This window comes from Mchenga conophoros, linkage group LG7 (genome assembly GCF_057382185.1).
Source record: "Mchenga conophoros isolate Kocher_MC1m ecotype Shallow Benthic linkage group LG7, M_conophoros_male_GT1.1, whole genome shotgun sequence".
NCBI classification, from domain to species: domain Eukaryota; kingdom Metazoa; phylum Chordata; class Actinopteri; order Cichliformes; family Cichlidae; genus Mchenga; species Mchenga conophoros.
Genome location: NC_140532.1, coordinates 60,678,235 through 60,701,853, shown reverse-complemented (window position 1 = coordinate 60,701,853; position 23,619 = coordinate 60,678,235). Strand labels below are relative to the sequence as shown.

General features: G+C 38.9%; 1 protein-coding gene, 1 long non-coding RNA gene and 1 other non-coding gene across 3 annotated transcripts in view; 1 reads left to right on the top strand and 2 right to left on the bottom strand.

Moving 5' to 3' along the window:
* The window catches only part of ror2 (receptor tyrosine kinase-like orphan receptor 2), a 38,620-nt gene extending 22,261 nt beyond the window's left edge, over positions 1 to 16,359 (top strand). The window contains exons 3-9 of the mRNA XM_085280558.1: positions 2,125 to 2,412; positions 2,640 to 2,670; positions 5,755 to 5,876; positions 5,985 to 6,299; positions 7,208 to 7,462; positions 13,240 to 13,445; positions 13,579 to 16,359. Of these exons, the coding sequence (XP_085136684.1) occupies positions 2,125 to 2,412; positions 2,640 to 2,670; positions 5,755 to 5,876; positions 5,985 to 6,299; positions 7,208 to 7,462; positions 13,240 to 13,445; positions 13,579 to 15,039 (2,678 nt within the window). The 3' untranslated portion in view covers positions 15,040 to 16,359. The remainder of the gene's footprint in view (positions 1 to 2,124; positions 2,413 to 2,639; positions 2,671 to 5,754; positions 5,877 to 5,984; positions 6,300 to 7,207; positions 7,463 to 13,239; positions 13,446 to 13,578) is intronic.
* On the bottom strand, positions 2,117 to 21,720 carry LOC146571385 (uncharacterized). The gene is made up of 3 exons (XR_014893112.1): positions 21,570 to 21,720; positions 6,017 to 6,258; positions 2,117 to 2,321 (listed from the first exon to the last, which is right to left on the bottom strand). It is a non-coding gene; the product is annotated as an uncharacterized LOC146571385 (long non-coding RNA).
* Positions 20,800 to 20,963, bottom strand: LOC146571386 (U1 spliceosomal RNA). Its single transcript, XR_014893473.1, has one exon. It is a non-coding gene; the product is annotated as a U1 spliceosomal RNA (small nuclear RNA).
* Positions 21,721 to 23,619: the final 1,899 nt, after the last annotated feature.

Sequence of the window (23,619 nt, the reverse complement as noted above, 5' to 3'; positions counted from 1 at the left end):
TTAACATCTTCCAAAATTAAGCTTAATTCTATCATGAGTGGGTGTGTGGCAGACAAGATGTGGATCCAAGTGCAAGACTCGAGAAACGGGAACTGACTCAGAAAAGAAGCTTTAAAGCTAAAATCAAAGAATTAAAAAACAAAACAAACAAACAAACAAAAGACCTAGCAGGGCTGGAGCAAGGGATCATAATACAAGGAATCATCAGGGAACCCATGAACTAACGGACACACAACCACAAGGGGCGATGCGACAAGGGGCGATGCGACAAGGGGCAAGCGGAGAATCGGACAATAATTACAAAAGATAATGAGCCTAGGGAGAAACACACTGAGAACAAATCAGGGATACAAAAACAAAAGGGAAATGACTCTCAGTACACAAGACAAAAGACTTTCAAAGTAAAACAACAAGTAATTAAGAAGTTAAAACCCAACACAGACGGAGATTTAACCTACAAACTTGATATAATGGGATATCAAGGAAAACTCAGAAGTTAGGGTTTACTTTGCTAGTCTCGTAGTGGGTTACTATGAGCAAAACAGACAACAAGAACTAAGGCTACCATGATACCAAGTGAGTAGAGACAAAGTATAAACAATAAACTAAGAACCATACTTTAGTTATTTACTTTTTTCTTTTTTGAAAAATTGTGTACATGGTTCATTAATACTGGACTGTAGATTGGAGGAAGGTGCTGTGAACAGATGAGTCCAAATTTAAACTCTTTGGTCAGCATTGTCATGTTTATGTCCGCAGTAAACCTAGAGACTGTTTTGATTATAGATGTCCTGCACCCACAGTGAAACACAGTGGAGATTCAAATGTGGAATTATTTTTTAAAAATTATTATTAGGTATGCACACAGGTGTACACACGGGTATTCACAGGCGCGGACTACAGCTTTCTTGGCTGCTGCCTCAAAGCACATTGTGCGCTGTCTACCTTACGTGCTGCACAATATCGTTTATTATTTAGTATCTACTGATATCTACTGCTAGCTAGTTTATTGTGATTGTGCCGTGTTTTTTTTATTATGTTGCTCTTTGTTGTTTGTTTTCTCTTCTGTTTTTTTTTCTCCATACAGGTGACCCAGGTGTTTTGTTTTTTTTGTTTGTTTTTTTTTTCTTTCTTCCCCCCCTTCTCACCCTCTCTTCTCCCCTCTGGTTTTCTTTCTCTCCCTCTCTTTCTTTCATTCTTTCTCCCTGTCCTATCCCCCAGTCATGTCTGTCCCGTTTGTAGCAACTGAAAATAAAATAAATTCATAATTATAATAAAGGTCAATCAAATGGACCAATATGGCAAGGCCATGATGATCCACTTGGTAAAATAAATCCGCTTGGCATCTTTCTTGGCCTTAAGACAACAATTCTGATGGCTAAAGATCCAAACAGGACACACACACAAAAAAAAAAATTATTATTAGTCCTTTATTTATCCAGGTAAAAATCTCACTAACATTCAAATTTCATTTCAAAGAGACTTTAAGACCTGGAAATGGAGTTCCAGTTCTGTAAACTCCATGGGCAAATGAATGAAAATTGATGGTATCACGAACAAGATGGTCTACCACAATATCTTAGTGCTTCATCATCCCTTCTACACTGAAATTGATTGGTCATGGGTTTATATACCATGAAGACAATTACCCCAAGTATGGTTCAAAGCTTTGCAGAGCTTTGAAACGAACAAAATTTTTATGGAATAATAAACCATCACAGATAAGTCCATCAATCCAGATCAAAACTTCTAGACACAAATATGCTTAAACACCTTCAAAACGACTAAAGCCCCAACTTACAACTTGTCCAATACAAAATTCTCCATAGAACCACACTAGAAAGGACAAAGGATGTTCCAACATCTTCCTATACTCTTGTCTCACACCCTCTAGCTGGAGCAGTAATACTATGATTATGTGATGGTTCAAGGGTTGATCAGGCTGCATCCCAGTTTGCTGCTGCTTGTGTGCTCACAATTATTAAAATAGGTTTCACTGCAAAGAATAAAAGCAGAGACACACTGTACCAATTAACAATCAAATGCAACAAACTTGATGCTCCAGATGTTTTATTAGACAGAATGCTACTATCAGGCTTAAAACCAATGTTTTACTTCTTCAAGGATATTTTTTGGAGTTCCAGAAGCCAGTCAACAACATCACGCTCTTTCAGGGGCAGACAGCCACCCTTCATTGCAAAGTGGCAGGAAATCCTCGGCCATCTATCCGCTGGCTGAAGAATGATGCCCCTGTAGTACAGGAACAGGGACGCCTAACCATCCGCAAGACAGAGGCAGGCTCAAAGCTCCGCATCCAGGACCTGGACACAACAGATACGGGCTATTATCAGTGTGTTGCATCGAACTCAGTCAAAGTCATTTCTGCCACAGGTGTTCTTTATGTCAAACTAGGTAAGACTGAAGTTTATTTGTACTATAACTTTTAATTTTAAGGCTTAACTGTATGGGTTAAATAATTAATATTAAGTGTTTATTTATACAACTTCTGTTTACACACGTCTCAGTGAGGTCAGTGGCTTGTGCAGGAAGCTTTTACTAATCATAAAAACTGCAATGTTTCTAACTGTAGAGCCAGTCACTCCTTATTTTCATGTACTTGTTTTCTTTCTGATTTACAGGACAGATGCCCACACAAGGCCCAACTGAACCGTAAGTAGCCATCTTCTTGTTAATAGTGTGTTATGTGTGTTTGTCTGTTTGTGTTTATATGTTTGTAAGTATTTTTAATCAAGGATTTTTATTTTTTTTAACAGTTTTTGCTTGTTTTATTTTTTGTCTTGTTTTGGGGTTGGGGGTTGTTGTTGTTGTTGTTGGGGTTTTTTGGGTTTGTTTTTTTTTTTTTTTTTAGAAATTAGCGAATTTTAAGTGTCAACCTATAGCACACAGATTGTGGCTATAAGATGTTAGTGCCTTTATGTGTTTGTACAGTTGCTGATGGACATTAGCAACTGTGGCCAGATGGTATCAGTTTATTTGTCCTTCAGGAACTCCCTGCATACTTTTGTAAAATTTAATGGAAATTGAAATTAGTTTCAGCAGTCTCCCTCAAGCAATGCTAAGATTGTTAGTGCTTGTATTAAGACCAAGATTGTTGTCTCTTACTGATAAATTCCTAAACTGCAGTGAAAAAATGCACAAGAAAAATTGACAGTACTGACCAAGCCAATAACAGTAGCCACATGCGGCATTGACTGGACATGTAGTTACATTGTTTTGATGGGTTTGCGGGTTTGTGGGCTTGCAGTTATGACATAGCTACATTGCAGATTTCCCTTTGAAGCATAGATCCCCAGTAATGTCTGATTTAGACTTCTGCAGCTGTAAGTGGACGCCGTTGTTGCTGGCATTTGTGCTTGCACTAGTTTAAAAACCTCACCTTTGCTCCTCCAGAGATGGCTTTTGTCATTGCAGCCAAATAGCTCAATGTTGGTCTCATCTGATCATGAAACCTTTCTCCAGAAGGCATTTGGCTTCTTCTGGGTAGATTCAAATTTCAGTTAAGGTTAAAGGTGTCCATTTTGGAGCAGGGACTTCTTTCATGGTCAGTACACTCTCACTCCATGGTGATGTAAAACTCACTTCACTGTGGAGAGTGACAGTAGTATTCCAGCAATTTTCAGTTCATGTTAGGTGTGAGCCTTGCTTGTAAACATCCCTACCAATTTCCTCTATCCTGAGTGTGACCGTTTGGATCTTGTTTCAGACCATGGCAATGTGGTGACACATCTGAATAACTTGGGCACAATTGTTTGAACTGCTGGTCTCAGAATCTGCAGTGGTTTAAACTTGTGTGAAACTTCCAACTTGTATAAATCTACAATTCTCCTTCTTAGATCATCACTGAGTTCCTTGGACTTTGTGAGTAGTGGTCAATCCAATGAGTGCTTTCAAACTGCTGGCAAAAAGAAACTAGTAGTTAATAATTATCATTAACAAGATGTTAACAAGATGTTAGTACACCTTGGTCTTGATAAGTTAAAAGAACCTGTACAACCTCTAGCACCACTTAATAAAATATATAAAATGTATGCATATATTTGAGTATATATGCATACTTACAATATTAGAGAAAAGTTGATTAAAAATGGATGCCGTACAAGCATCACACCCTAAAAGAACATTTCAAAGAATTCAAAGCCCAAAATTAGCATGAGATGAGTGTAGTGTATATAAATCTTTTGCCCCAAGTGCATTTACCTTAAATACAGCTTTCTCTGTCTACTTTGTCAACTGTGTTGCATTAAACTTTTGTGTCATAAATCTTTGTAATGTTAGGTGACCTGAAATTACTGTTTCGGAAACTCTTATATAAGGAGGTTGAATAGCCCAAAGTATGAACGGTAAATTAATAGTGGTGGAAGCCACTGACCTCTTTTGCTGCTCCTTTCTGTTTTTCACTAGTTTCTGCATTTGGCTAGGGCTAGTGTCACTGCTGCTATCATCAGCATCTTTGGACCCTAAAGATGTTTTACAGGTAGCCCATCTTCTTCATGATGGCAGAACAAACAGGATGAGCACTGCCAGAACCCTTCAAATTGACATCCACTAGGCACTGGTGTGAAAGTCTCTGGCTAAACAATAACATACAGACTTCATCGGGCTAGCCTAAGGGACCGACATCATCTAGTCGGCTCTGTGCTCATTAACTAGCACTGAAATGGTTTTCCAACAGTCTTGAAGAAGTTCCCAGAGATGCTGAGCACTTGTTGGCCCTTTCGCCTTCACTCTGCGGTCAATTTCATCCCAAACCATCCTGATTGGGTTTAGGCCAGGTGTCTGTGGAGGCCAGCCCATCTGGCACAGCACTCCAACACTCTCTTTCTTGGTCAAATAGCCCTTACACAGGCTGGAAGTGTGTCTGGGGTCATTGTCCTGTTGAAAAATAAATGATTGTTCAACTAAGCACAAACCAGATGAGATGGCGTGTTGCTGCAGGATGCTGTGGTAGCCATGCTGGCTCAGTGTGCCATCAATTTTGAATAAATCCTCAACAGTGTCACTAGCAAAGCACCTCCTCCTCCATGCTTCATGGTGCGAACCATGCACGAGAGGCCATCCGTTCACCTTTTCAGTCGCACAAAGATACAGCGGGTGGAACCAAAGATCTCAAATTTGGACTCATCAGACCAAAACACAGATTTCAAAGATTTCCACTGGTCTAATTTCTAATCTCACATCTGTGAAGTGAGAACATTTCATCGAATACATCATCAAAAAAACAAAGGGGGACTACTTTGAGGAATCTAAAATATAATACACATTTAGAATTATTTATCAATTTTTTTCTTTGCTACATAATTCCATTGATCATGCTTCATATATTTGATGTCTTCAGTAAGTATCTACAATGTAGAAAGTAGTGAAAATAAAGAAAAAACATTAAACGAGAAGGTTTGTCCAAACATTTTCCTGGTTAATTACAGGAATCTAAATTATACTGAATTTCTGGGTAACGTTTAAGAGTTTACAAAAATTGTATAATATGTCAGCTGACATTCATGCTTGATATGGATTATTTAAATATGCTTATTACAGAAGACCAGTATGCATGTGTAATGTGCAGCTTACATTGCAACAGACTACGTATATTTCTGAAGCAACAGGTTACATCTACAAACAGCAAAGATGTGCAGAGCGTATAAAGGCCAGACATCATATTACATCACATTTTCTCCTGAAGTCATTTAAAGAATTTAAACCTGTTTTTTTTTTGTTTGTTTTTTTTCTCTTTAGGTCACGTGAAAAACATTTTTGCCAGCCATATCGTGGCATTGCCTGTGCTCGATTCATCGGTAACCGCAGTATCTATGTCGAGTCTCTGCAGAAGCAAGGGGAGAATGAAAACCGCATTACAGGTGAGGAAATTAGGCATCCTTCATGGTTGATATATTCCTTAATTCTAAACTTTAACAATATCTGAAATTTCCAAGCAAACAGTTACAACTTTTTCCACTTTTTTTAAGCTGCCCTCACTATGATTGGAACATCCACCCACCTGTCTGATCAGTGCTCTGAGTTCGCCATCCCATCCTTCTGCTACTATGTCTTCCCTCTGTGTGATGAGCAATCTCGGGGCCCTCGGCGCCGTCAACTCTGTAGAGATGAGTGCGAGGCTCTGGAGAATGACCTTTGTCTTGCTGAGTACACCATTGCCAGATCGAATCCTATGTTACTCATGCAGCTTGAGCTCCCAAGCTGTCACTTGCTGCCACAGCCAGGAACACCTGCTGCAGCTTCCTGTATGAGGATAGGAATACCACCAGAAAAATTGGGTTCATGTAGGTGGATGAATGCACACACAAAAATGTATAAAAATACCCCAGTTATGAAACAAATGTGCAAGCATACACCCCATTACTGCATACTATATTCAGTTAGGGTCATAAATATTTAGATACTGACATTATTTTTCTAAATATTCTTCTGTACACCACCATTTTGCTTCATAGTCTCATATTTTCAAACGAATTGGGCATTTACCTGATAAGTTTCAAGGACTATTACATGATAAAATAATAAAAGATCTAGAGATGATTTCATATGGATGCATTTCATAGCTGTTAACCAGCCAACCAGCCAATCCCATATTGGTTGTTTGATTTGAAATCCAATCTGGTAGTGTAGAGAGGAAAAATGACAAAACATTATGTGTTGTCCAAAAAACTTACTTACCTAACTGTATTAAGCAGGGAGGTTCACTGTAAAACTGACCAAAGCTGTATCGTAGACATAACTTCCAGCCCTGCGTTTGTAATTCTGGGTACCATTTTAATTGTTTATATATTTTTATATTCTGATTGGTTATTGTGGTTATCTCTTTAATGCACAAGAGGTCTACAGTGGCATACACAGTTTAATTTTAAACCACCAAATTTCCCTAAATAAAAGTGCATTTTTTTGTCTAAACCACTGATGGGAGACTGATGCATTTCATAAATATAGCGGTTCACATTTACCTTAGAAATTATGTTGCACCTATTTTAATTTTATTTCACAAATTAATACAATTTTTGCGTTTTAAATAATTGAGTCAAAAAATAACCTGCAAGGGTAAACATAGAACTAGGAGCAGAGGATCATATATTTTACTTTCAATTATAATTAATACATCATTTAGCACTCATTAAATTCTCAAAATTTCAGACACCTGAAATTCATTGTCTGTCTGTCATTGTCCGTTCTACAGATTCCCCCTCAGATCACAGCTGCTATAATGGAAGTGGAGTTGACTACAAGGGCACAATCAGCATCACTAAATCTGGTCACTACTGCCAGCCATGGAGCGCTCAGTACCCGCACAGTCACCAACTGTCTCAGGAGTATCCTGAGCTCTGGGGAAGTCACAACTTCTGTCGTAATCCAGGAGGCCTAATGCAGGCACCCTGGTGCTTCACCCTGGACCCTCTGGTCAGGGTGGACCTGTGTGAAATCCAGCCCTGCAGTAAGTAGCATAAGGGAATTTCCTCCTAAGTTGTGGAAAGTGCTCTCTTGATACCTTGGTGTTTAAAGTTGACTATGAAGACTATGGCATGTGAATCACATCATTTTCATAAGACAATTCAGTGAGCTTTCTTGCTCTGTGAATGAGGCCATTATCATCCATCAAGAAGCTACAACCATCAGGTGATCACTTAGAACAACTCTGTGTTGATTTACCATTGTAAATCACTTAGACCCTTCCCTCTAAATGACAAAGTGGACCGGATTTCCTCATGGGAGGGCTCAAGGTTTTCCTGACCTGTCTGTATATTATCCATTTAAATTTAATTTATTTTTTTTAGAGTGCCTCAAGGTGATTTTATATTGCAAGGTAAGGGTCCTGCAATGTTAAAGAGTAAAACCCAACAAGCAGATGTTCTCCTATGAACAAGCACTTTTCAACAGTGGGAATAAATTAACCTCCTGTCAAAAGGATGATGGATCTGAGAACCTGGCATCTATTGTGAGAGGCTGTTTTTTTTTAACCAGTTTTTGTCTGAGTGTATGGCTGGGTCTGAAGTACACTGGGACACTCAGACAAAAACTGGTTCATCCCAAGGACAAAACTCCTAAACACAAATTAAACTACATAGTACATGCTGTTCAGTGCTACATTGGCGAGACCAAACAGCCACTTCATAAATGCATGGCACAACATAGACAAGAGCCACCTCAACAGGGCAAGACTCAGCTGTACATCTGCATCTAAACGTCGCTCTTTGAGGATGCCAATGTCCACATTTTGGACAGAGAAGACAGATGGTTTGAAAGAGGAGTGGAGCCATGTATGTCCATTGTGAACGGCCATCTTTGATCAGAAGGCGGGGTTTACAGCACGACTGTCTGCCATCAATACTCCAGTTATGAGATCCCTTCCCAGCCTTAATGCCCACTCACATCCAGGGCCACGTGATCTCACTAAATCACAAGATAAGATGGTGCTAGGTCTCACAATGTGTTCACCTGAAACCTTGGCTGCCTAATCAACCTTTTCAAATAAAACTTCTTAATCTTTCAGTCAACCCAGAGCTCATAGAGGTGCCTTAGGTGCCTCAGCCTTAGAGGTGCTAATTCTTATTCCTGCCACTTTGCACTTGACTGCAAACTGCCCCAGTGTGAGATTGAAGCCACTACCTGACAGAGCCAACAGAATCACATTATGCACAAAAGGCAGACGCAAGAATCAGTTCAATTACATTTTATTTATGTAGTGCCAAATCACAAAAACAGTCACCCAAAGGTGATTTATATTGTAAGGTAAAGACACTACAATAAGAGAGAGAAAACCCCAATAGAGATTAAAGAGGGCAGGGAGCTAGAGATTAATAATAGCTAATGATTAAGTACAGAGTGGTGTGTAAACAAACAGTGAATGAAGAAGTTGAGTGAGTAAGAAAAACTCAGTGGATCATAACTAATGGGGGATTCAGAGTCACCTGAACCAGCCCTAACTACATGCTTTATCAAAAAGGTAGGTTTTTAGGACAGCCCGATGATATTAATTTACAATACTCCGGCTGAGAGGCAATAAATGTATGAACTAGTTTTTCAGGATCATTCTGAGAAAGGATGTTTCTAATTTAGAGATATTACACAAATGCACGAAAGCAGTCCTACATATTTGTTTAATATGGATTGAAGAACCTATGACTGTGAAGATTCTTCACAGTATGGTGTCGAACCAGAGTAAATATCTGGTTCGACACCATGTTTCTAAGATGTTTAGGGCTGAGTACAGCAACGTTACTTTTATCTGAATATATAAGCAGTAAATTATCAACATCATCATTGTCATCAACATCTTTATGCTTTTAAGATATTTGTACAGTTTAACTAATTGTTGTATGTCATCTTGTTTCATTGACATTTGGAGCTGTCAATGAAGCAATCTTGTACAAAGCAGTCAAAATATATACTAGACCTTTGAATGATATGCCTAAAAAAAATGATGTATAATGTAAACAGAACTGGTCTTAGCACAGAACCCTGTGGTACTCATAATTAAACTTTGTGTGTGAAGAGGACTCCCCATTTACATTAATAAATTGGGAGTCCATTAGGTAGATGTGATCCTTGGCTCATTAAAAGTAATGGGGCTCAAGTTCTGTGTAGTTGAGCAGGCATCAAATGGGTCACTGAGTCACATAATCCCTCACAGGTCCCAAGAAGGACACAGTCAAATGCCTTCCGCAAGTCCACAAAGCACATGTACACTGGTTGAGCAAAGTCCCATGCACCCTATTATAGAGTGGCTAAAGAACTAGTCTAGGGCTCCTCGGCCGAGGGGAAAACTGAACTGTTCCTCCAGAAATTGAAAGATGATTTCCCCCTATTATACCTTTGTGTATACCTTATCAGGGTGGCCGAATAGCACAATCTCTCTATGACTTGAGCACAGCCGCTGGTCCTCCTTTTTAAAGATGGTAACCAACAATCCAGATGTCCCACCCAGGGCTTTAACGAACTTACTTAAGAAAATCTCATACACCCCTTTGGGCCCATGCCACCAGGGAGTTTTTTTTGTTTGTTTTTTAACCTCCCTTATTGACCTTCCCTCCAGTGATGAGCAAGGCATCCCCTTGTCCTCAAACTTTCCTCTAGAGAAGTTTTGAATGTAGGATTAAAGAGATGAGTATTCCTTGGCTATATCCTCAGTTTGTCTGTGGAAAATCCATATTCCATATTCCCATCCCCTCCTAAGTCACCCCTACTAAGACGGTTTACCAGAATTGTTTAGAGGCCAACAAAATGTTTGTTTCTGCTAGTCCCACAGGAGTCCCACAGGCTAGCCAAGCCTGATAGGATGACGTCTTCTCCTTAATGGCTCTTTTCATCTTCTGTGTCCACCATCTCGTTCGGGGATTATCACGTTCTAAATCTTTTAATCTAGAAGCAGGCAGTTGTCATTCACAGGAAGGCAAGCAGCTAAGCAAACAAATCCAGCAAGGGCAGGCAAAAGCAAAATCCCCCAAAAATATTTACAGGAATTAGCCCACTGACATGGGCAATGTTGTGAAATGGAAGGTGCTGTGGTATCATTAGTTTTTTTTTTGTAAACAAAACAAAAAACATGGGTTTTGATATTGCATCATTTGAGATTTTTTTCCATGAATCTCATTTTGACAGGTACACTTTTCAGGTATTTCAGAAATACTTAAATACTTTTTTAATGTTTATTCACACAATATTTGAAATATTACAATTATTCTACAAAACAGATATTTTCTCAGATTATGTTTAAAGCTATAACAAAAGAACGTATGATTAAGAAAAATAATACAAAACATTGATCGTCACGACTAGAAATCTGCAGCATTTTTTCTGCAATGTAGACCCCATCAAGAAAACCCAGTTTTAAAGCCGAAGATTTCAAAGGCATGTTCTTAACCATCCACAATGCTTTCCTATTAATCTGTTATACAATATTGCATACCTTTTATTATAATTTTCTTTAAAAAAAAAAAAATCATCCTATTGAGCAGCACACATCATTCTTAAGAAAAGGGAAAAGCAGTTTTCATAGTCAATTGAGTAAACTTAATTTTCAAAAAAATATATATATATAACATGTGCTTTTGATGCTGCCAGTTGGTCACTAGGTGAAACAAATAAGCACAACTTCTGGCTGCAGAGCTCCATTCACTGTGGATTCAGGCTCCGCTACAATAGTTCATCTAGATCAGGGATGTCAACTATAAGGACCGGGGGCCGGCATAGACTCTAATCTGGCCCTCTGAACAATTTATATTTTTGGACAGCTTTTCCTCCTGACAAAGACCTCACCCACAGCCAGCCACTATACACCAAAGTAGTGAAGTAATAGATAAACAATTAAATGACAGAAAAGCTCCTGTTTTTCACTGTCTACTATAGAAATTTTGGTTTTATAAATATGGGACAGTCTGGGCAGTGAACTACCAGAACTCGTTCTGTAATTTTACACATTTATCATATCAAGAAACTCAGTTGTACTTCTTTAGCCTATATTAAGAAATCTCAGGGATTAAATGTGTAGTTAAGCATCTTTATGTTGACAGAAAGTGGAGTTTCACCCATCTGGCCCACTTCAAGGTTCAAGGTTCTTTATTTGTCACATGCATAGTTATACAAGTATAACACACAGTGAAATGTAGCCACACACAGTGAAATGTAGCCATACAACGCCACACATCTAAGGTTGATAAGTTTATATTTTTATTCATTTAGAAATCCAGAAATACTGTTCATAAAGAGACTAGCAAAAAAAAACATTAAAGAACTGATTTGGGTAGGTACTTCCATCTATGGTTATTGGTAAAATTATTGTTCATTGTTTTGAAAATTAGTGAACAAATGCTGATAAGTAACTTTTTGCAATTGTGGAACAAGTACGTCACTAAATCCCATGCTTAATTAAAAGCAATAATGCTACAGTATATGTTGTACATTTTGTAAATAAAAGTACAAAGGTTTTGCATTACAATATACTTTAAATTCTATATAAGAATCTGCACAACTGAGAACTAATTCACTGTAGCCAAATTACACCATCATTTATTAGCTCATTTGTATTTTATGCTAATCTAATTCTGATAAATGGAGTTCACAGTGAAATATTTGCCTTTTGTATAGTATATCTTTTCATGAATAAATAAAAAATTTATAAGAAAGATTTGCTCTGTGATTCACATCAGTAACTTGTTTTCTCGATTAAAGTAAAGTTTGCCAGTCTGCATATAGCTGTTGTTTCTATTGTACTGATTTATCACTGACTTCATTTTGATGTTATTTGCAGTTACATGTGTCCGCTGCAGGCTGAGCAAAAACGTTTTTTTGGCAGGTTTAAATGTCTCTATTATTATCATTTCTAAGTACCTGGGTAGTTTTCCTTTTTTTTAAACTAGAATTTAATTTTCTGCTGACCCTTGAAATGTTGGAAAAATACATTAGAAATTATTTTCAGAACAGACTATTTAGCTAAGAACAGCTTCTAACTTTACTTGCTTCCACTCTAAAAGAAAGATTTTTGATCTAATCAAACAAAAGAGTGTCTGTTTCACACATTCACTGAGGGACAGAGATGCAATAAACTGTTCCTATTCTACTGCAGCACCTTTTGTTCACACAGGTCATTTTTAACACAATTTGACATTCACACACAATCAACTGGTAACACTAAACTACGCTGCACACATGGTGACAAAAGATCATTATATATAACTGCCCTATTAGCTATCATGTGCCTGGAGAGATTTGGACATGAGATTTACCACCATCACGTAGCTTTTCACATTACTCTGGCAAAATGCCAATACCCACAAAAACTAACCCCAGTTTTGGGGAAACACACATTTGTTACTTACCCTTTCAATACATGAGTACAGTACAGTCTTAAAGACTTCTTAGTGATAGTTGTCAGTATTTCCCGTGCTGCACAGCAAACAATAACTTTTGATATCTAATTCGGCACACTTTATTTTCCAAATTGTAAACAAATGCGGTGTAAAACAGCGCTGATGTTGCTGCCATGGTGAAGTGTCCATCATAACCAATCATATTAGGACACTCCTCCTTCCTTTGGGCTCCACCTCCAGACATTTAAAAGTCAGTTGCAGCTACCTGCAGCAGCATGCGTAAAGCAGACACTTCCACGTGTGTTCAGAGTTCCGCGCACCAGAAATTTAACTGCGCGAGTGGCAGTGAATATAAAATAATTTTCATTTTGTATATAATTTGACCTTGTTTCTGTTATTATTTCAGAGCCACAAGAAAACCCCAGGAAGGAGATCCTGTTTATTTTAATACCTTCAGTTGCCATCCCATTGGTTATCGCTTGCCTCTTCTTTCTGGTTTGCTTGTGTCGCAATAAACATAAGGCTTCAAATGACACACCACCTCGTTCCCAGCTCAGCAGCTCACCCTCCCAGGACACGGAGCTGTCGCCCCTGAATCATCAAAAACAACAGGTAGCAATAATAATAACAAGGTAACATTAAATATGGTCACAGTAAATGTGATTTACATACATATGTGTAAGTATTGTTGAATTCTGGTGGCCAGAGTCTTTGGTGACATGTATTTATTGTTTCATGGCTGCAGGCGAAGCTGCGTGAGATTAACATGTCAGCAGTGCGATTTATGGAGGGGCTCGGTGAGGACCGGTTTGGCAAGGTGTACAAGGGCCACCTATATGGCACAGTACCTGGTGAGCAGACCCAAGTGGTGGCCATAAAAACTTTAAAGGACAAGGTAGATTCTGCTCTTTGTGAGGAATTTCACCATGAAGCTATGGTCCGTTTCCATCTGCAGCACCCAAACATTGTTTGTTTGCTTGGCGTGGTCACCAAAGAGCAGCCAATGAGCATGATTTTCACCTATTCCAGCCTTGGTGACTTGCATGAGTATCTGGTAATGCGCTCCCCTAACTCCGATGTTGGCAGCTCAGATGATGACAAGACAATCAAATCCACTCTAGAGCAAGCTGATTTTATTCATGTTATCACCCAGATTGCTTCTGGAATGGAGTACCTTTCCAGCCAGCAGATAGTCCATAAAGACCTTGCTGCTCGAAACATTCTTGTGTTTGAAAAACTCGGTATCAAAATCCTGGATCTTGGGCTATTCAGAGATGTTTACTCTGCTGATTACTACAGTCTCATGGGAACAAGTCCTTTCCCTATTCGTTGGATGTCCCCAGAAGCTATTAAGCATGGCAAATTCTCCACCGACTCTGACATCTGGTCTTATGGAGTGTTGCTGTGGGAGATATTCAGTTATGGTCTTCAGCCATATTGTGGCTACTCTAACCAGGATGTAATTGACATGGTGCGCAGCCACCAGTTACTGCCCTGTCCAGATGACTGCCCGGCCTGGATTTACAACCTTATGCTGGAGTGTTGGAGTGAAGTCCCAGCCCGGAGAACTCGCTTCAAAGACATCCATGCACGTCTGCGCTCCTGGGAGAGCCTGTCCAACTATAATGGCTCTGCTCAGGTGTCTGGCACTAGCAATAATACTACCCAGACCAGCTCTCTTAGCACCAGCCCTGTTAGCAACCTTAGCATAAATACAACAAGTGCATCAAGATACACCAGCCCTAAAAAGAGCTCACCATTCCATCAGCCCCAATTCATGCCAATAAAGGGTCAACTACATCGGCCAATGGTGCCCCCACAGCTCTACATCCCTGTCAATGGATATCACCCAATTCCAGCTTACCCATACCTGCAGAACTTTTACCCCATGCAAATACCGATGGCAATGCCACACCAGCAGATCCACCACCCACAACAAATGGTTACCAAATCAGGTTCTCAGCATAGTGGCAGTGGATCCACATCTACAGGATATGTGACCACTGTCCCTTCCAACACTTCTGCCACAGAGAGAACAGCAATGGTAAATGAGGACTCTAAGACCAACGATGAAGAATTGGCTGATGGGGCATCAGAGGAAGAACTGAACCAAAACCAGGACTTGGCAGTGCCAGAAACAGAATTACTAGGTGAAAGTGAGGCTCCTCAGACTGAAGAATTGGCGATCCACTTGTCTGACACATAACTGAAGGACAGTAGATCTGAAATAATATGCCAGCTGTGCTATTTTTGCCCAAAATTCTATGAACACATTGAATGAAGGGAGCCATTTTTCCACAACCGTGAATAAATGTCTTTGTATATAATGTCCCATGTTTGTATCTCTCAAACCCCTGTGATGAAGTAAAATGAATTGTGCTATTCCTCTTTTTTAAATGTTGCCATTTGGAAGAAATGATATTCTTTCAGTTGCTGTGCAACATAAAACTTGTTCTTAACTTTAGAAAAGTATTTTAGAGTTTTTCTTACAATGGTAGATTGTTTACCTTCTCTAATGCTCACGGTGTTACCAGATTTTTAATTTTCACGTGCCAGTGAGACAGTTTGTGTGGAGTGTAATATGGATGATGATCTTGCCATCAGTGCCACCATTAATTCTTGGATGCCATACCTTCGACTTACTCATGGAAACTGATTGTTAAACGAAGGCTGAGATGATTCCTAAATGACTTTGTTCATTGAAATGAAAAAATGGATATTTGATAACTCAGAAGTGAAAAGGTTCTACTGTGCTGAACAAGTGTTTCGCAACTCTTGTACCCCCAATTTTTATGCTTGCTTTTTTTATGTTATTATTGTATTGTCTGTGAATGCAGAACAACAGTTTATGGTGTATAGAACTGATTCAGAATTGATTTTTCTTTCATTAAAATGGTTTCGTATAACACACATTTCCATCCATCAAAACAATAAAGGTTTACACCCTTATTTTGATCATTTTCAGGCCAGAGACAGTTTTTATTCCTCATGACACGTGTTCCATGAATTTGGTACTGTTAACATTAACTTTTATACCCAGCTGAATAGATCTGTAATTTATTACTTTGGTTTGATTTTTTTTTTTTTAGTTTTCTTTTTTTTTTTTTTTTTTTTTACAGGAAAAGATGGATAAGCTTGGTGTTAGTCCTTTCCACCAAGTTTGCTTTGTTAAAGCTGTTTTCTGCTTCCAGTATGTGAATATCAAATAAAGTCTTATGGATCAAATTATGCCAGTCTTTCATCACATGGATCACTTGTTTGTTTTTTATTTTGTCATCCCACATTCAAAGTTCAAACACTACAGATTTTAGACACTTTAGACCTAAAATTAATGTATATTTATTAGTCAAAAACATTCATTTGTGCTAGTAAACGTATAACAAGTGTAACAACCTGAAAGTCTCCATGTGGCAGTGAGAACAATGAGCTTAACAAGTAAGGTCCAGTTATTTGTTTTAACAAACATTTCAGGCACATCCTCTAGTCTATTTGTAGGATTGTTGGCTGTCCACTCAAGAAGTTCAGAATACAAAAAGCAGAATAAGAGATTTTTGACTACCCGGCTTCTGTCTGTATTAAGAGTGGCCTTTGGTGTCTTATTTCAGTTGCTGCACATGTCAATTGATTTTGTAACACCAAGACTTTAATATTTGAGACTGCTATTAAGCAGGTCAAAAATGAAATTTCATGCTCATCTGAGGCTACATATATACAAACCCGATTTACTTCACACCACATCATTTTTCATATGTAGGAAAAGGTAAGTTCATCAGATGAAACTTAAAGGATCTTTGGCTCACGTCTTCATCTGGATCAGCGGTCCCCAACCCCCGGTCCGTGAGTCCTTTGGTACCGGGCCACGAGAGTTGAGGCTCAGGTGTGAAATGTCAAGTCAATGAAAGTAGAAAAATGTTTTAATATATATTAATTTTATAGTATTTTGTAAACGTAAACAGGGGTGGCCATTTTTGGCCACGAACAAGCTGAGAGGGAGTTTTTTGTTTTTCTGTTACTGCACAAAAAAAAAACAAAGATACATAAAACTCATTGATACTTTTAATTATTGCTATGCATCTAACCTCCATCATGGTTAGAAAATAATTCAGTTTGCATGTTTTATTTGGAAAAAAATTGGGGTTTTGTGATTTTTTCCATTTATGAGTTCCTAGGATTATGTGATCTAACTGGTATTTAAAGGGTTAGAATTCTGAATTTGAATGAAATTTTGATTTTCATGAACAGCACTGATGCTAATCTAAAAAATCAAGTAAAAAGAAGTGGAAATTTTTCTTAATATATATGAATTTTATAGCATTTTGTAGTTGTAAACAAGGGGTGGCCATTTTTGGCCACGAACAAGCTGAGAGGGAGTTTTCATGTTTTTGCTCTCTCTGCACAAAAATAACAATGCATTATAATCAATGTTGATGTGAATCAATTACATGACCCATACTCTACTATTAATAATACAAGAAATTTCAGTAGCAACTCAATTATATAAAATTGCAAGATTTGAGGTTGTCTTCCAGCTAGTCGCAGTGGACAAACAAACTGGTGTTTAAAGGGTTAAAAATGTAAAAAGTAATAATTATTTTATATTTATGAAAAGAACTGAAGTTACTTAAAAGCTTTATGCAGATAAAATGGCAAAATAAACATGAAAATAACAGACCTAATCTGTTGGTGGCCACGAACAAGCTGAAAGGGTAGTGATTTTGAACAAAGGCAAGGCAAGGCAAATTTATTTGTATAGCACAATTCAACAACAAGGTGATTCAAAGTGCTTTACAGAGACATTAGAAACAAAAACAAATAAAAAGCATGATTTAAAATTGATTAAAACAAGCAAACAAACAAACTAACTAAACACACACATTTCACACCTGTTCGCGCGATCTGAACCCTTATCGTAAGGGGAGCTACCAGTCCTTCTGTGGACGAGCTACTTTCTATTTTAAATTCCCTGAATTTAAAATACTCTCTAGACCCAGTCTAGACCCAGCTGGGGAGCTACCCAGAGCTCTAACCCACTTAACAAACAAACAAACAAACAAAGCAGTATGTAAAATCAAAACAGATAAAATCAGAACAGTAGATAAAATCAGTAGTTAATGTAAGTTTTGAAATTTAAGCTTAACTAATTAACAAACAAACAAAACAGTATATAAAATCAAAACAGATAAAATCAGAAATAGATAAGATCAGTAGTTAATGTAAGTTTTGAAATTTAAGCTTAAAAGTGTGGATTTGGTGCTTTATTCAAATGCAGCTGAGAATAGGTGAGTCTTCAACCTGGATTTAAATAAACTGAGTGTTTCAGCTGATCTGAGGCTTTCTGGGAGTTTGTTCCAGATATAAGGAGCATAAAAGCTGAATGCAGCTTCTCCGTGTCTGGTTCTGACTCTAGGAACTGATAAAAGACCGGATCCAGATGACCTGAGGGATCTGGAAGGTTCATACTGGGTCAGGAGGTCACTGATGTATTTTGGTCCTAAACCATTCAGAGCTTTATAGGCCAGCATCAGAACTTTAAAGTCTATCCTCTGACGGACAGGCAGCCAGTGTAAAGACCTCAGAGCTGGACTGATGTGGTCCACTTTTTTGGTCTTAGTGAGGACTCGAGCAGCAGAGTTCTGAATGAGCTGTAGTTGTCTGACTGATTTTTTAGGTAGACCTGTAAAGATGCTGTTACAGTAATCAAGCCTACTAAAGATGAATGCATGGACTAGTTTTTCCAGGTCCTGTTGAGACATCAGATCTTTTATCCTTGAAATATTCTTGAGGTGATAGTAAGCTGACTTTGTTATTGTCTTAATGTGTTTTTCTAAGTTTAGGTCTGCATCCATCACTACACCCAAATTTCTCGCCTGGTTTGTGGTTTTTAGGTGTATAGATTGAAGTTCTCTGGTGACCTGTAATCGTTTTTCTTTGGCGCCAAAGACTATTACCTCAGTTTTGTTTTTGTTTAGTTGGAGAAAATTGTGGCACAACCAGTCATTGATTTCCTCAATGCATTTACCAAGAGCCTGTACAGGGCCTCGGTCTCCTGGTGACATTGTGATATATATTTGTGTGTCATCTGCATAGCTGTGGTAGTTTATTTTGTTGTTGTTTATAATCTGTGCCAGTGGGAGCATGTAAATGTTAAACAGAGGGGGTCCCAAGATGGAACCTTGGGGAACTCCACATGTGATACTTGTCTGCTCAGATGTGAAGTTACCTATTGATACAAAGTATTTCCTGTTTTCTAAGTATGTTTTGAACCAGTTTAGTACAGTTCCTGAAAGACCTGCCCAGTTCTCCAGTCGTTTGAGTAATATGTTGTGGTCAACTGTATCAAATGCTGCACTGAGATCCAGTAAAACTAAGACTGGCATTTTTCCACTGTCTGTGTTCAGACATATGTCATTAAACACTTTTGTCAGAGCGGTTTCAGTGCTGTGGTTCTGTCTAAAACCTGACTGGAAGGCATCATAGCAGTTATTCTGTTTTAAGAAGTAATTGAGCTGTTGAGAAACTGCTTTTTCAATGATCTTACTTAAAAATGGGAGATTTGAGATCGGCCTGTAGTTTTTCATTTGTGTCTTGTCAAGATTGTCCTTTTTCAGTATAGGTTTGATTACAGCAGTTTTTAGTGGTTCTGGAAACACACCTGACATTAAGGAAAAGTCGACGATCTGTAACAGGTCTGACTCTAAAGTCTTTGAGACCTTTTTGAAAAAACTTGTTGGCAGGACATCTAAACAGCAAGAGGAGGAGTTCAGTTGACCTAAGATGTCCTCCAGGTCTTTGCTGTTAATCGGGTGAAACTCTTTGATGGTGTTTAAACAGTTTTTCAGTGGACACAGTACATATCCTGGATCTGCTGTTGATGTACCAACTGCTTGTCTAATCTTTTGGATTTTGTCTGTGAAGAATTTGGCAAAGTCATTGCAGGCCATGGTTGAATGAAGTTCAGCTGCCACTGGCACAGGAGGGTTTGTTAGCCTGTCAACTGTAGAAAATAAGACCCGAGCATTATGGCTGTTTTTAGTGATGATGTCAGAGAAGTAGGACCTCCTTGCACTCCTCAGTTGTAAATTATAATTGTGAAGTTTCTCTTTATAGATGTCATAGTGAACCTGGAGGTTTGTTTTTCTCCATCTGCGCTCAGCTTTCCTACACTCTCTTTTTTCATTTTTCACTAGTGTGGAGTTTCTCCATGGAGACTTTTTCCTTCCAGAGATAACCTTCACCTTAATGGGGGCAATAGTATCCATTACATTTAACAGTTTTGCATTAAAGCTATTGACGAGCTCATTGACTGAACCTTTGGACAGGTCAGGTGTTAATGGGAAGACCTGGTTAAAGATCTCACTACTGTCTTCAGTTATACACCGTTTTGTGATCACTGCTGTTGATATATTTGTGTGGGCTGAGATTTTACTTTCAAAGAAAACACAGTAATGATCAGATAAGCCCACATCAGACACAGCAATGTTTGAAATGCTCAGGCTTGGAGATCAGTAGGTCAAGAGTGTGTCCTCTATTATGTGTGGCCTCTGTCAGCCCAAAGTTGCCCAGAGTGTTACTCAGGTCTTTAGTCCCTTTGTCCTGAGGGTTGTCCACATGGATGTTAAAATCCCCAACAATAATTACACAGTCGAAATCAACACAGATCACAGACAGCAGTTCACTGAGGTCATTAATGAATCATTTCAATGTAAGCAGCTGTCTCCTGGAAGTTTTCAGTCTTTTGAATATGTGGCTTTACAGCTGAAGGCCCCATCCAAAGTTGTGTTTGTTAATGTTTACAGGCCTCCCAAATGCTGCACAGACTTTTTTAAATAAGACAGCATCCCCTCCTCCTCTCCTGCTTACCCTGGCCTCACTGATAAAACTGTAGTTAGGAAGCCAGAAGATTGCATGACGTCATCATTGAAAATAAGCGCAAACATTCCCACTCATTTTTCTTTCAACATATGATGAGGGGAGAGCGCGAACGCAGTCCCCACTACCAGAAATTATGTAGTCGAGATTCCCACATTTGGGGAATTCGCAGGCTGTCAGCAAAGCCAGAGTGCAATGGCTGAGCCTCGGCCTGAGAGAACCACCTTCGTGATCATGGTATCTCTCCTACCAGGTAAGTATGAATTCTTTAGCTCACGTATGGGGCAGTCTTTCACACACAAACCCTGCACACTCACGGTGCTCACAATCTCAAAATCAACACAAACACAGCCTGTAGGAAGCTAGGACTACACACTATTTATATATACACATGAAGCAGTTTCCAACAGAGCCCCATAAGGTTATTTAGCTTTACAAATACCGGGAGAATTTCCCATCATGCATTGCTGTATCTGCGCAACAAGAGCTAGCTGAAAGATAACTTTTTTTCATCCATTTAACCTCCTTAAATCCACCAACAAACCACCAGAAGTTCAGCTAACTCAAAGGTAAAGCACGCTGCTAAACGAGTTTGTCTGATACTCGGGAAAAAGAGGATAAACGCAAAAGTTTTCTAGTTGAAGCACAGTCACTTCCGGTCTTTTCGTTAACTGCTGCTAGGCAACCAACAGTTTCCCGCTACGGTCTCGGAGTATGAACAGTGTTGCTCACGAAAACACGTCTGTGAACATGTCCGTGTGCAACAAACAACCAGAAAACAATCCAAATAAAAACACTAAAAATTTACTCATTAACAACGACTGAATTCACTCAGAGCAACTTTTTGCTTTGGCGGGAGTTTATTACCTGCTAAAGATGGCAGGAAGTCTCAAATCACGCGGGTCCGGCGCACATACACGTCTGGATGGTACAGCATAACCAGGTTAAGACATCTCTAAAAAAATATATTTTTGAGTGTTTTTCAGTGTTTTTAATTATTTGTTTTAATTTTGTTTATTTTCCATTGTTCACTGTGGCCTGATAAACATTTTATCAAAATATATTTCATAAGGCCATCGCTAAATATTTACAAGAAATCAGGCATTATACAGTGTGTAAACTTCAGTGTGATTTGGATGCTCAGCAGAAAATGTAGCCAGATATCAGCTGGGTTTAGATACATTTCAGATAAGATAACCTTTGTTAGTCCCAGAGTTGGGAAATTCAAATTGTTACTGCAGCAGAGTACACAAGGCAGGAACAAATGAACACACACAGCATACCTAACAGCAATAATGCTATGCAAAAATAGAAGAAATATAGACTAAGAAATAGATAAGTACTTATATATGTAAGTCTATTTATCTATATCCATAGCCATCTATCTATATATATCTACATACATACATATACTTATATATGATGTAATAATACAGATTACTATTAGAAGAAGAATGAAACACAAGAAAACCCCAGGAAGGAGATCCTGTTTATTTTAATACCTGCAGTTGCCATCCCATTGGTTATCGCTTGCCTCTTCTTTCTGGTTTGCTTGTGTCGCAATAAACATAAGGCTTCAAATGACACACCACCTCGTTCCCAGCTCAGCAGCTCACCCTCCCAGGACACGGAGCTGTCGCCCCCGAATCATCAAAAACAACAGGTAGCAATAATAATAACAAGGTAACATTAAATATGGTCACAGTAAATGTGATTTACATACATTTGTTTAAGTATTGTTGAATTCTGGTGGCCAGAGTCTTTGGTGACATGTATTTATTGTTTCATGGCTGCAGGCGAAGCTGCGTGAGATTAACATGTCAGCAGTGCGATTTATGGAGGGGCTCGGTGAGGACCGGTTTGGCAAGGTGTACAAGGGCCACCTATATGGCACAGTACCTGGTGAGCAGACCCAAGTGGTGGCCATAAAAACTTTAAAGGACAAGGTAGATTCTGCTCTTTGTGAGGAATTTCACCATGAAGCTATGGTCCGTTTCCATCTGCAGCACCCAAACATTGTTTGTTTGCTTGGCGTGGTCATTTCATAGTGCAGTGGTTGGGTGTTAATAGGTATTAACAGGTATTGCACACTGATATATGCAAAGACCCCAGTGTGTGAATATGTGGTGTACATTCATTGCTGTTGTGCAGTGTACAGTCTGACAGCAGCTGGAGGGAAAGGCCTCCAAAATGTCCACTTGGAACACGGCCTGTCACTGAAGGGTGACCTGTATGGGGTGGGAGCTGTTATCTGACAGGGATAACTACCTCCACTGGGTCAAGAGGACATCCCAGAACAGAGCTAGTTTTCTTGATGAACCTGTTCAGTTTCTTCCTATCCCCAGCAGACCACACCATAAAACATGGACAATACCACCACAGCGTCTGAGGTCTTCAGGAGCTCTCCCTGCTCCCTTCCAAAAGACTTCTCTGTTGCAAATACAACCGTCTTTATCCTTTTGTGTAGATGTACACTCTGTTGTTACTCCAGATCCGTTTATTAATCAGATCACTTATATGAGTCAGCTATCTTAATGCCCATTCTCTGGATGTTCACTGGTGTAGGTGGAGTCCACTACCTGCTCCTTGGTTTTCGGAGTGTTGATCTGGAAGTGGTTCTGCTGGCACCAGTTGACAAAGTCCTCAGTCAGTTCTCTGTATTCCCTGTTGTCCTGTTGTACACATCGAGGAGATGCTCTCATTGCCCACCCATTATTTTAAAATAGAGATAGCCTACATAGTTCATACATATGAGAGACCATTATGAGCCAATTAGGAGAAAGCATTAAATGAGCTGTGGGCCACTGCTGGCACTGTCATCACATTGGAGGGTCACTTTAGTGTTCAAGTAGTATAAAAACGTTTGTCTTTAAACAAGAAAAAACTCACTAATATTTCAGAAAATGTAGTGTTTTGT